Source organism: Panulirus ornatus, chromosome 43 (genome assembly GCF_036320965.1).
Source record: "Panulirus ornatus isolate Po-2019 chromosome 43, ASM3632096v1, whole genome shotgun sequence".
NCBI lineage: Eukaryota > Metazoa > Arthropoda > Malacostraca > Decapoda > Palinuridae > Panulirus > Panulirus ornatus.
The window spans coordinates 33,106,029-33,119,551 of record NC_092266.1 but is presented as its reverse complement, the minus strand read 5'-3'; the positions used below and the strand labels follow the sequence as shown (position 1 = coordinate 33,119,551).

General features: G+C 37.9%; 1 protein-coding gene across 12 annotated transcripts in view; it reads right to left on the bottom strand.

The window, feature by feature from the left end:
* The window catches only part of LOC139762542 (intersectin-1-like), a 382,245-nt gene that overhangs the window by 80,398 nt on the left and 288,324 nt on the right, over nt 1–13,523 (bottom strand). For all 12 annotated transcript variants that reach the window (XM_071687542.1, XM_071687546.1, XM_071687541.1 and 9 more), the window contains 2 exons: nt 657–817; nt 23–129 (listed from right to left, as the gene is read on the bottom strand). In XM_071687542.1, the coding sequence (XP_071543643.1) occupies nt 23–129; nt 657–817 (268 nt within the window). The remainder of the gene's footprint in view (nt 1–22; nt 130–656; nt 818–13,523) is intronic.

Here is a 13,523-nt window from a genome sequence, read left to right as displayed (position 1 = left end):
AATATTCTATTCAGATACTTACTTATTAAAATATGAGTTAACCAGAATCAGTTCACTCCAGTTTACAAACAACAGGTCAAGTTCCTTTTCATTAACGATTCCTGAAGCACGCATGGGCTGTATGAATGCCTGCAAAATATTTGTTTCTTATGCATGCAACAAAAGACTTACACACAAGTGAAGAGCTATTCATCAACATCATTTGGCTCCAACAATTACATTGGTAATATTCTAATGACACTTCTATTACATTATACAGTAAGTGGAATATAAAAGTATACACCCTAATGCCAAAGAAACATATCTACTTCTATCTTTGCAACCACATATACAACATCACAGTTCAAAGTCTTTCTGGTGTTTAACAAAATATTCTTTTTCTGTAACCCTCATCACCAGTTCCACAAATATTTTCCCTCATCACAAGTTCCACAAACATTTTCTTTCTACAATGACTGGAATTTCAGTGAATAATTTCAAATACTCCTCTCAATTCCTCATACTCATCTCCATCCCCTAAAGAGCATTTTTCCCAAATTTGACCACTAAACACACTGTCACATTTCTCATGCATCACTATCACCATGAACTGTACATGATACCTTAAACACCTTTTACCTTTAATCAAATTATGCAGAGAAACAATCTTTTCTTACCTGGTCAACCAATAGTAGTTCACTGAGATATATAGCCTCTGTATTAATAATTTCTTGAATAACATTTTGACGGTTTTGTTCAATGGGAGATGATGCTGAGAAGTGCCAGCTAGATCTAATCCTACTACAGTCAAAGGAGTCATTCTGTTGGTGTTCCTTGTCTGCAAAGCATCCAAGAAAGTTACAGAGTTACTAGTTATGTGGGTATCCATATTCATGAAAAAATAGGGTAATTCTCATTTTTCAAAATATAACACAATTATTCCAAAACATATTATTATTTTTCTTCAATTTTTTCAGGCCAAACTTAGAAATGTACTGCAGAGGTATGAAAAATAAATCATTAGCTTACAAGCTGCAACTAAGACATTATCATTGTTAGGATCATAGCACTGGAATATCTTACAGCAATAACACAAAAGCTTTGCTATAGCTATTATCATACAGCACATGCCTGATCTTCACATAAAAAGGAAATGTTAGTTACAAAAGAAAATCATAACAATATATCTGGAAGTCTGGTAAGTGGATCAGAAACTTCATTTTGCTTCTCTAAAGAGAGGTAAATTCAACAAATGTTGCATTTAATGACACTACATGAAAGAATAACTCAATGTGAAGATATACAGAGCATAATGAATTCCTCTTCAAAAGGTTCATATAACAAAAATTAAGACTTTCATCTTCTGTTAAAAATATAATGACAAGTCTATCTACCTATTTCTTATTATTAACTCCATTCTCATCTATGTGGGCTGAATCAAGTACAAACAAGCAGGCACCTTTTATTGAATTAACTTGATTGAGCAGTGGCCCCCAACCCCAATCCTGCACATTACCTAAAAGTTAGGGACACTCAGTTCTCCAGGATAGCCCTGCCGCATGTACAAGGATAAGATGTATTTGTAAATACAGTACCGTAATATATGTTTAATACCAACAATATATGGCATAAAACTAAACCTATTCATTCTGTTTGATGCAAAATAAAAGGAAGCTCCCAATAATGAGAAGTAAATTCTGAAGTTATATTCATCAGCAGGATTTTGAGAGGATATATGTTTTGACTGAGAGATTAATTTCTGAGTTTAACAGAGTGAGCTGAGGACACTAGTGCTTATAGCACCTCTCCAGGTTCTACATCTAACCAATATCATAAAGGAAACTTTCCATATAATCAAATATAATAGCCCCACCACCAATAAAAACTGTAGCTGACAGCACATAATATATACTGTAAACAAGGACCTGCTTAACTGATAAGCCCACAAACTGACAAGTTTAGCCCTTTTAAAGCCCTTACTGTCTTTAGTTAGGTCTGCTGGGTTGGTTAAGGTTGAGTCTCTGGTTCTGGAATATTTTACATAGCAAGATATAATTTTATTTGTATTTCTTAGCAGCCAAATGGCATGGGCATAATTATACCCCCAGTCGTGGCCACCATGGTTGTAAAGTGAAACAGTGTATGAAAAAAGGAAAAGAAATGCAAATGGGATTAATCTCTTCAGGTATTTGTGGATGTAACTCCAGGACATATGAAGAAAGAAAGGCAAAAAAGAAAAAGAATTCCACAGCTTCACTATAAGAAAAGGGGAAGGTATTGCAACAGTCAGTCCTTGTGAGGCTGGTCTCCACACAGGTGCTAAGGAAAGCATTAGTCAAATGCTGTGGGTCCAGGTCTGAGGGGTAGAAACTAAGGGAAGCAGTGATTAATCAAATGCTGTAGGTCCAGTCTGGGGAGTTAGAACACATGCTGACAGCTCATAAAAGCAGTGGCCAAAATAATACAGAAAGAAGGATGCAACATCACAGTGAACAGAAGAGAATGGTCAAAGAAAGGTGAGAGCAGGATAATTAATAAGGCAGAATGATAATTTCATTTTGGTAAGGAGATAATTGAGCAAATGTTCATTAGTTCCTAACACTACCTCAGTTAAGAAGGAAAGGCAACTAGTTACAAAAACTGTTCTTCAAGCAAAAGATAGCTTTTGTAAAGGAATGAGCAAACCAAGTGGTAGATAGGAAAGAAGGCAAATCATTAGTTACCTTCATATAAACATAAACACAAATGGGGATCTCTTAATGGTACAGAGAGAAAAAGAAATCAAAGCCAAACAGGAAGCTATAGATATAAGTGATTATAATCAGTTGAAAATACCTTTATGTGGAGTGGAGGTCTTTAGTTTATCCTGTCTTATGCTGCAGTCCCTCTTAAATATCATGTGCATAATCAAATATAATATTGTCTCTAGCTCAAATAATATGACCAATAAGAACTAAATAATAAAGAATAAATAGGTTTTGAGGTTTCTGATATGAAACAGGTGACTTTTAACTCAGCAGCAGGAAAGGCATAATCTCTGCCTTACTTATAATCTTTAAAGGTGGATTAAAAAAACTATGAGATTCTGGCTCAGAAGAAAACAGTACACTTAGCTAAAGGAAGAATTTCTAACTTGAGACACTGAATCAAATTCTAAGGAAAAATTTACGAAAATTTTGTTTCAACTGCGTCAATATCAAGATGTCATGCATGGCAGTAATTTGATTCAGTTTTTATTATGTACACTTTGAATAAGAGTAGTGTAGAAATAATGCTGTCTTGAGGGACTTCACACCAAGCTTATGTCGTCAAAAGGAATGTCTATAATAGTCTTTACTGTCCCATTTTTTATACACCCAATTCTATCAAATACCCAATGTATGCATGGTACGGTGGGATCCAGAAGAAAAGAATTCAAAAATGAAATCTACGGAATTTCTTCCAACCAGTTTCATGTAAAGATACTTACAAAACAGAAACTGGTCTTACAGCTTTATCTTGACTAACAACACAAACAGGAAAAAAACTGGTGATTGGGAATACCTGGTTTAAAAAGAGAGATATACATAAGTATACATATGTGAGTAGGAGAGATGGTCAAAGAGCATTACTGGATTACATGTTAAATGATAGGCATGTAAAAGAGAGACTTTTGGATGTTAATGTGCTGAGAGGGGCAGCTGGAGGGATGTCTGATCATTATCTTGTGGAGGTGAAGGTGAAGATTTGTAGAGGCTTTCAGAAAAGAAGAGAGAATGTTGGGGAAAAGAGAGTGGTGAGAGTAAATGAGCTTGGAAGGGAGACTTGTGGGAGGAAACATCAGGAGAGAATGAGTGTAGAATGGCAAAAGGTGAGAGCAAATGAATTTAGGGAAGTAGTGATGGCTTGTGCAAAAGATGCATGTTGTATGAGAAAGGTAGGAGGTGGGAAGATTACAAAGGGTAGTGTGTGGTGGGATGAAGAAGTAAGATTGTTAGAGAAAGAGAAAAGAGATCCATTTGTACAATATTTGCAGAGGAGTAGTTTAAATGACTGGGAGATGTATAAAAGAAAGCAGCATGAGGTCAAGAGAAAGGTGCAAGAGTTGAAACAGAGGGCAAATGAGAGTTGGGGTGAGAGCGTATCATTAAATCTTTGGGAGGATAAAAGGATGTTTTGGAAGGAGGTAAATAACATGCATAAGACAAGGGAACAAATGGAAAAATCTGTGAAGGGAGCAAGTGAGGAAATGATAACAGGTAGTGATGAAGTGAGAAGGAGATGGAGTGAATATTTTGAAGGTTTGTTGAATGTGTTTGATGATAGAGTGGCAGATATAGGGTGTTTTGGTAGGGGTGGTGTATGAAGTGACAGAGTCAGGGAGAATGATTTGGTGAAGAGAGGAGGTAGTGAAAGCTTTGCGAAAGATGAGATCCTGAAAGGCAGCAGGTTTGGATGGTATTGCAGTGGAATTTATTAAAAACAAGGTGACTGTGTAGTTGATTGGATGGTAAGGATATTCAATGTATGTACTGATCATGGTGAAGTGCCTCAGGATTGCCAGAATGCATGCATGGTGCCATTGTACAAAGGCAAAAGGGATAAAGATGAGCATTCAAACTACAGAGGCATTAGTTTGCTGAGTATTCCCGGGAAATTATATGGGAGGGTATTGACTGAGAGGGTGAAAGCATGTACAGAGCATCAGACTGGGGAAGAGCAGTGTGGTTCCTGAAGGGGTAGAGAATGAGTGGATCAGGTGTTTGATTTGAAGAATGTATGTGAGAAATACTTAGAAAAACAAACGGATTTGTATGGAGAGGGCATATGATAGGGTTGATAGAGATGCTTTGTGAAAGGTTTTAAGAGTATATGGTGTGGGGGGTAAGTTGCTAGAAGCAGTGAAAAGTTTTTACAAAGGATGTAAGGCATGTGTACGAATAGGAAGAGAGGAGAATGATTGGTTCCCAATGAATGTCAGTTTGCAGCAGGGGTTTGTGATGTCCCCATAGTTGTTTGATTTGTTTATGGATGGGGTGGTGAGGGAGGTAAGCGCAAGAGTTTTGGAGAGGTGAGTAATGCAGTCTGTTGTGGATGAGGTGGCTTGGGGTGTGAGTCAGTTGTGGTTTGTTGATGATACAGCTCTGGTGGCTGATTCGGGTGACTGAGTTTGGTAAAGTGCGTGAATGGAGAAAGTCAAGAGTAAATGTGAATCAGAGTAAGATTACTAGATTCAGTAGGGTTGAGGAACAAGTTAACTGGGATGTAAGTTTAAATGGAGAAAAGTTGGAGGAAGTTAAGTGTTTTAGATATCTGGGAGTGGACTTAGCAGTGGATGAAACCATGGAAGTGGAAGTGAGTCGCAGGGTGAGGTGAGGGGGCAAAGGTTCTGGGAGCAATAAAGAATGTGTAGAAGGAGAGAATGTTATCTCATAGAGCAAAAATGGGTGTGTTTTAAGAAATAGTAGTTCCAACAATGTTATATGGTTGCAGGGCATGGACTGTAGATAGGATTGTACAGAGGAGGGTGGATGTGTTGGAAATGAAATGTGTGAGGACAATATGTGGTGTGAGGTGGTTTGATCAAGTAAGTAATGCAAGGGTTAGACAGATGTGAGGTAACAAAAAGAGTGTGGTTGAGAGAGCAGAAGAGGGTGCATTGAAATGGCTGGGACATATGGAGAGAATGAGTGACCTTCTCAATTTGCACACCACCCTGACCAAAAGACCATATATCTACCACTCTATAATCAAACATATTTAACAAACCTTCAAATTACTCACTCCATCTCACTTCATCACTACCTATCATTACCTTCCCACTTGCTCCCTTCACCAATATTCCCATTTGTTCTCTTGTCTTATGCACATTATTTACCTCCTTTCAAAACATTTTTCTGTTCTCCCTAAAATTTAATGATACTCTTTCACTCCACCTCTCACTTGCCCTAATAACTGGGTGGAGTTTTTGCAAGATGCAAAGAAAGAGCAACAGAAAATCGTACCAAAAAACTTGCTAAAGATGTAAAGCAGTTCTTCTACATGAGAGTTGTGGAGAAAAAAAAGAAGCAAAGCAAAGGAATTATGAATATACATTACTTAGTGTATGGAATTCTAAATTCATGACAGTGAAAGTTTAAGAAATGGAACCCCAGAGTTAAGGATTCCCTTGCCTTACAACATACAGATAATTACAAACACATACATACACATTCAATGATATGCCCTCACAAACCCAAATACTTACACATAGAGGAAATAACCAGCAAGAGTCAGTGTGTGAGAGAGACTTGAGAGTTGACATCTTCCCTAACCTGATGCTAGAGTCCCACATTAGGAAAATAGCAGAGAAGACAAACTGTCTTCTGGCAAATATCTGAATAGCATTCAACTACATGGATAAGAAAATATTTTGAAAGCTTTTCACACTCTACGCTTAAACTAAAATATGCTTCCTAAGCTTGGTCATCATTGCCAGAGAAGCATAAAGAACTAAATGCCATTGATTTGGTGTGAAAATACTTGTGCTGTGTAATGTTGAGAAATAATTTCTTGGATTTCAGCAAAAGATAAGAGTAACACTGAAACAGAATGTAATGAACATTTGGCTTTTCTGGATCAGTAGTGAAAACACTCCTGTCACCTCATCTTGGCAGATGATATACCTTACACAGGTACGTGGTACAGCACAGGTAAATAGGAAATCTATGCCTTCATTACTGTATATAAAAAGTGAAGAAGTGTCAAGGCATTAAAAAATAAAAACATTTTGTGCATAAAGTGGAGTTACAACCACAAGTGTACAACTTGCTTTCCACCAATCATCAATACACTACTTAACAGTGAAAAGTTGTGCAAGTGAAATGGTTAAAAAGCATGCTGCAGTGATGAAATGTAATCAGATAATGAGACTATGGATAAATGTGACATGCTGATCAGTTGTATCAAGCATGAAAGAAAAATTTCAAGTTGGTATATAAAGCAGTTCTTGCATTTGGTGGGCATGCCAATCTTGAATTCATACAAAATGAACCTACAGAAAAGTGGCAATATAATACAAGGTACTATACAAGCTATGCTATGTGCAGTAATCAAATAGGTCAACATCTATGGTGCTTTCTTGAAATTTTTCCTGATCCATGATCCAATACTGCCTTTGAGAAAAGACCCACAGCCTTGTCATAGGTGTTATATGTGCTTATGTGTACCAAGAAATCATACTGTATGTGTACAAACTGTAAAGTCCCTCTCTATCTACAACAATGTTTTCAGGCATACCTTACTCAGATTACTGGATGCAATGTTTAATCATGTATGTGCGTAAATAGTAAAAAGAAACTGACCTATGCAATACCTTATGTATGAATATAAATACATGGATACAGGAACATAGATATAATGAAATAAAACAGAAAAACTGTAAAAAAAACTTTAAAGAGATGGCATAATCAGAGATAAATTGTAAGCGCAGCAGCACCTTTTGCCCTAAAACTTCATGTCTGATTGATCATCATGACTGTAAATACAGCTATAAAATACTGTTATACTGTACCTATTTCACAATGTTAATGTTGACTGGTAATATGGAAAACATACTAAGTATACAGATGTAATCTCCCTCTGCCTGCAACCATGTTATTGGACATATCAGAAGCAGAGAGATTCCTGAAGTGATAGTGCATAGGTTATATGAGTTATTGCCTTTAAAAGTGTGTAAACAGTAATCAAAAGCAAGCCTATACAATACTTAACAAATGAAGGAACAAGTCAACATACACATTGGAAAATGAAATATGAAAATTGTAATATAAAGTGGTAGTTAAAGGTGTTTAAAGTATATAATATGGCATAATCAGGGATAAGTTGTATTCCTACCAGAATTTACCATCCATAAACTTCAAGTTTGATGGTTCATCACTCTAACAGGTTAGGTTTTATAATACTGTTATATTCACTTTGTAATAAAAATGTTAATGTTCAGAAGTAACAGTGAAAAGTATTTTTGTTTCCTCTTTTTGAAGAGATGCACTTCTGGCTTTAAGCTTGTTGCAGTAAATGGGTTAAATACATAAATAAGGAATATGCAGTATACTATTTTCAACATAGATCTCAATTAGATATGCAACAAAAATTTGGCCACCTCATATGAATATATGGATCGGATAATGAGAGTTTAACACAGGGCAAAAAATGCTGGTACTGTACCAGAAATCTGGGAGCTAAGCTACACTGAGTGATTAGAGCATATGTATTTGCCCACAGTGAAAGATGGAAGAAAGAAGGGAGATATAATAAGTTTCAAATTTCTAAATGGCTCTGAAAAACTTAAGTGAACAGCAAAACCAGTGGAGAAAGATAAATGAGAAGTCATGCTAAAAAGCAAAACAAGAAACATGAGGAAAAAAGAGATGAAACACTACTACAGTAACAGACTGATGGATGAATGTAGTGAGCTAATCTAAGAGGCTGTGAAAACAGAGATACCAGAGACATACTGTAAGCTGTGTAGTAATAAAAAAAAAAAAAAATAAAATTTTGTGCCCCATGAGTGAAGACCTACCTTCCCACACTGTACTTTTAGGTAATAACAATTAAGAAATTACATGCTCCCTTTCTCTCTTTCATTCACTCATATCACATGATAAGCTCTGTAAATAATTAGTGTAGTATACTACGAGAATCTTCTCGATTTTCCATAAGGAATTACATAACATTTAAGACAAATCTAATGCACTGACACTTCCACAATGCATTACTACAAAACCTAGGTCTATTTTTCTATTTCTTTATCAAAGTAATAAACAAAACACCCAAATATCAATCAAAATGAATTTTCAATGAATGTGAAAACAGACTTCCAGTAAAAGAGTGTATGCTGCATAGCAATTCTAACATTAAGAACTAAACCAGTCAATTGTGGTACAAAGAATCACAATAAGTAATTTGGAGACCACAAGCAGGAAAAATTATGATCAAAACTGGTAACATATTTCATCTATGGCTAAAAAGATGTTCTATCATGAATGTCATACAATCCCAGGGGCTCCAGCAGTTTCAAGGCTGAGTTACTACCAGTATCACGGAAATAATGAACTCCTTTGAAGTGCAAAGTTCTTTGATGAGATTGTGCTCTAATAATGCAATCTTCTCAGAGGTGACTTTTCACCCATGGCATAACCTCACACAAGCAGAGTTTTGTAGTGCCAGTTATTCTATTTCATACCAGACACAACACAACCAGTTGGCATGGCTTATCATATACAAAATGAGTTAGAAACATTTCTTTCTACAAGCCAGTGAACAAGGGAAATGAGAAAGCTCATCTCTCTTTGGGAATAATAATAAGACAAAGTCTCAATAATAACCTTTGGATAAACCCACCACCTTCCACTACAGATTGGTTCACCACCTTCTCCCCATTGGAAAAACATCTGCATCATGGACTGAAAGCCTTAAAGTGTTTGAATGAACACATCTAGGTCATTCAAGACACCTCAAACTATATGACAAGAGGTAAAAGAGAATAATGAGGGAAAGCAAGTTTAGGAAAAAAAAAATAATTCTCACTGGCCTCCCAAGCAAAAAGAGAGAATCTTCTTTGAGCTTAAACTTGTTTTCTTCCAACCTAAATTCAGCCATTTAATGTAGAAAATGAGAGCACACCCACATGGAGGACAGAAAAGTCTAAAACTAACTAGAAAAGAAGCGGTCAGTATTAGTCTAGGGAGAGAGGCCTGGTGGACCCTCAAGTGCCATACACGGAGTGTCCTGCTGATCCAGCGCCAGGTATCCAGTGGACTTCAAGTGCTAGCAGAGATCAACAGCCTTGCACGACCAGTATTCTCCAAATTCCTTAGGAAGACTAGAGTGGAAGTCACCTTTCTAACACTGTAGGCATGAATAATGAAAATAGCTTGCAACTTCAAACATAACAGTGTTCCTCACTAACACAGAAAGTTTGGTGGTAACAGAGATAGAAAGATGATCTGTCAAAAGTAAATGAATGTGGAGTCCATACATGCTTTCAAGGTTCCTATTTGGAGAAACAGCGAAATGAAAATTCCCTTCTCCCTGATGGAGGTAATTATACTGTTTGAAAATCTGGCTATTTCATTTTTCACAGGAAATCTGGAGCAAATCCTCATGCAATCCTAATTTTGATAGAAAAAGAAGTTCTTATGATGAGACATGGTGCAAGTCTCACTCACCTTACAATGTGAGGCTAAGGCAATGCAATAGAAGAACTTGTGGATTTGTAGGAGGGATAGATATGATGATACTGGATTACAGAAGATCTAGAAACTCTCTCATGGACAAAATGGGTTACAAAATTGGAGGAAAAAGGAACACAATAGTTTGACTGTGCAAGGACTATAGCTAATTCCACATGCAGCTGAACGGAGTTGCTCAAGAGCAGATTTATATAAGGCTAGTTACTAGATGTCCTACTCTGGTTACAAAAGAGAAAAGCAAGGAAATGGAGCTACATGCTCTCTGAGATGGCGTTTTTGGGGTATGTCTTTATCAATACAAAGAAGACATTTCACACTAAGTGATATAGGTGGGGTGTGTAGAATCTGATATAATGAATCAGGTCATTTACAATGAGGTTCTCATAACAGCATTGGTACAGCAAGATAAAATCCATCTATGTCATGCCCAAGACTAAGCACTTAAGACTTGTTATGGCCACTAGACCTGAGAATATGAACAAAAGAATCAGAGCTGGATTTGAGCAATAGCAAAGAAGAGGGGAAACAAGGGCATGTCCTCTACAATGGTGCTACTGTGATCACTGGACCCTTAAAGAGATCCAGTCTTCAAAAACTTAAGAACAGAAGTTCACTGAAGGGAAAAGGTTGATATCACTCCCCAGGTCATAACTGACAAAGAAAGCATCTGTACCATGGCCTTGTTATTATTTCACTGGAGACATGATACACTAAAAAAAGACATGAATATATTGATAAACTTTAGTATTACCCTGGAAAGGATCCACCTGAAGATTGCGCATTTCAAAAGATGACAGGATTTTTGTTAACCTGTTGTAAACGTGCTGATGGTCCTTGGTATGCACCAAAGTTACATGCTAAACAAAGCATCTTTTCTGATGTATCCAAAGGTAGAGACTGGCATGTTCCCTAGTCAGATATGCATGAGGCTACTGTACTTATATTCATAACTAAGATGCTCATTCCCTGAGAAAAGTGCTGCCATTTCAGGAATAATAATGCCAATACAATTCATTTCGGTGCATTATGCATGACAGCTAGAGACTGAGTGTGAACGAATGTGGCCTTTGATGTCTTTTCCTAGCGCTACCTCGCATGTGTGTGGGGGGAGGGGGTTGTCATTATATGTGTAGCGGGGTGGCAACGGAAATGAATAAAGGCAGCAAGTATGAATTATGTATATTTGTATATATGTATATGTCTGTGTATGTATATATATTTCGGAGATAATGTTCTCGACTTCCACACATTCTTCAAGGCTCCCAGGATTTTCGCCCCCTCCCCCACCCTATCATTCACTTCCGCTTCCATGGTTCCATCCGCTGCCAGATCCACTCCTAGATATCTAAAACACTTTACTTCCTCCAGTTTTTCTCCATTCAAACTTACCTCCCAATTGACTTGACCCTCAACCCTACTGTACCTAATAACCTTGCTCTTATTTACATTTACTCTTAACTTTCTTCTTTCACACACTTTACCAAACTCAGTCACCAGTTTCTGCAGTTTCTCACATGAATCAGCCACCAGCGCTGTATCATCAGCGAACAATAACTGACTCACTTCCCAAGCTCTCTCTTATCCCCAACAGACTTCATACTTGCCCCCCTTTCCAAAACTCTTGCATTTACCTCCCTAACAACCCCATCCATAAACAAATTAAACAACCATGGAGACATCACACACTCCTGCCGCAAACCTACATTCACTGAGAACCAACCACTTTCCTCTCTTCCTACACATGCACATGCCTTACATCCTTGATAAAAACTTTTCACTGCTTCTAACAACTTGCCTCCCATACCATATATTCTTAGTACCTTCCACAGAGCATCTCTATCAACTCTATCATATGCCTTCTCCAGATCCATAAATGCTACATACAAATCCATTTGCTTTTCTAAGTATTTCTCACATACATTCTTCAAAGCAAACACCTGATACACACATCCTCCACCACTTCTGAAACCACACTGCTCTTCCCCAATCTGATGCTCTGTACATGCCTTCACCCATATAATTTACCAGGAATACTCAACAAACTTTTTTTTTTTTTTTTTTTTTTTATACTTTGTCGCTGTCTCCCGCGTTTGCGAGGTAGCGCAAGGAAACAGACGAAAGAAATGGCCCAACCCCCCCCCCCATACACATGTACATACACACGTCCACACACGCAAATATACATACCTACACAGCTTTCCATGGTTTACCCCAGACGCTTCACATGCCTTGCTTCAATCCACTGACAGCACGTCAACCCCTGTATACCACATGACTCCAATTCACTCTATTTCTTGCCCTCCTTTCACCCTCCTGCATGTTCAGGCCCCGATCACACAAAATCTTTTTCACTCCATCTTTCCACCTCCAATTTGGTCTCCCTCTTCTCCTCGTTCCCTCCACCTCCGACACATATATCCTCTAGGTCAATCTCTCCTCACTCATTCTCTCCATGTGCCCAAACCATTTCAAAACACCCTCTTCTGCTCTCTCAACCACGCTCTTTTTATTTTCACACATCTCTCTTACCCTTACGTTACTTACTCGATCAAACCACCTCACACCACACATTGTCCTCAAACATCTCATTTCCAGCACATCCATCCTCCTGCGCACATCTCTATCCATAGCCCACGCCTCGCAACCATACAACATTGTTGGAACCACTATTCCCTCAAACATACCCATTTTTGCTTTCCGAGATAATGTTCTCGACTTCCACACATTTTTCAAGGCTCCCAAAATTTTCGCCCCCTCCCCCACCCTATGATCCACTTCCGCTTCCATGGTTCCATCCGCTGACAGATCCACTCCCAGATATCTAAAACACTTCACTTCCTCCAGTTTTTCTCCATTCAAACTCACCTCCCAATTGACTTGACCCTCACCCCTACTGTACCTAATAACCTTGCTCTTATTCACATTTACTCTCAACTTTCTTCTTCCACACACTTTACCAAACTCAGTCACCAGCTTCTGCAGTTTCTCACATGAATCAGCCACCAGCGCTGTATCATCAGCGAACAACAACTGACTCACTTCCCAAGCTCTCTCATCCCCAACAGACTTCATACTTGCCCCTCTTTCCAGGACTCTTGCATTTACCTCCCTTACAACCCCATCCATAAACAAATTAAACAACCATGGAGACATCACACACCCCTGCCGCAAACCTACATTCACTGAGAACCAATCACTTTCCTCTCTTCCTACACGTACACATGCCTTACATCCTCGATAAAAACTTTTCACTGCTTCTAACAACTTGCCTCCCACACCATATATTCTTAATACCTTCCACAGAGCATCTCTATCAACTCTATCATATGCCTT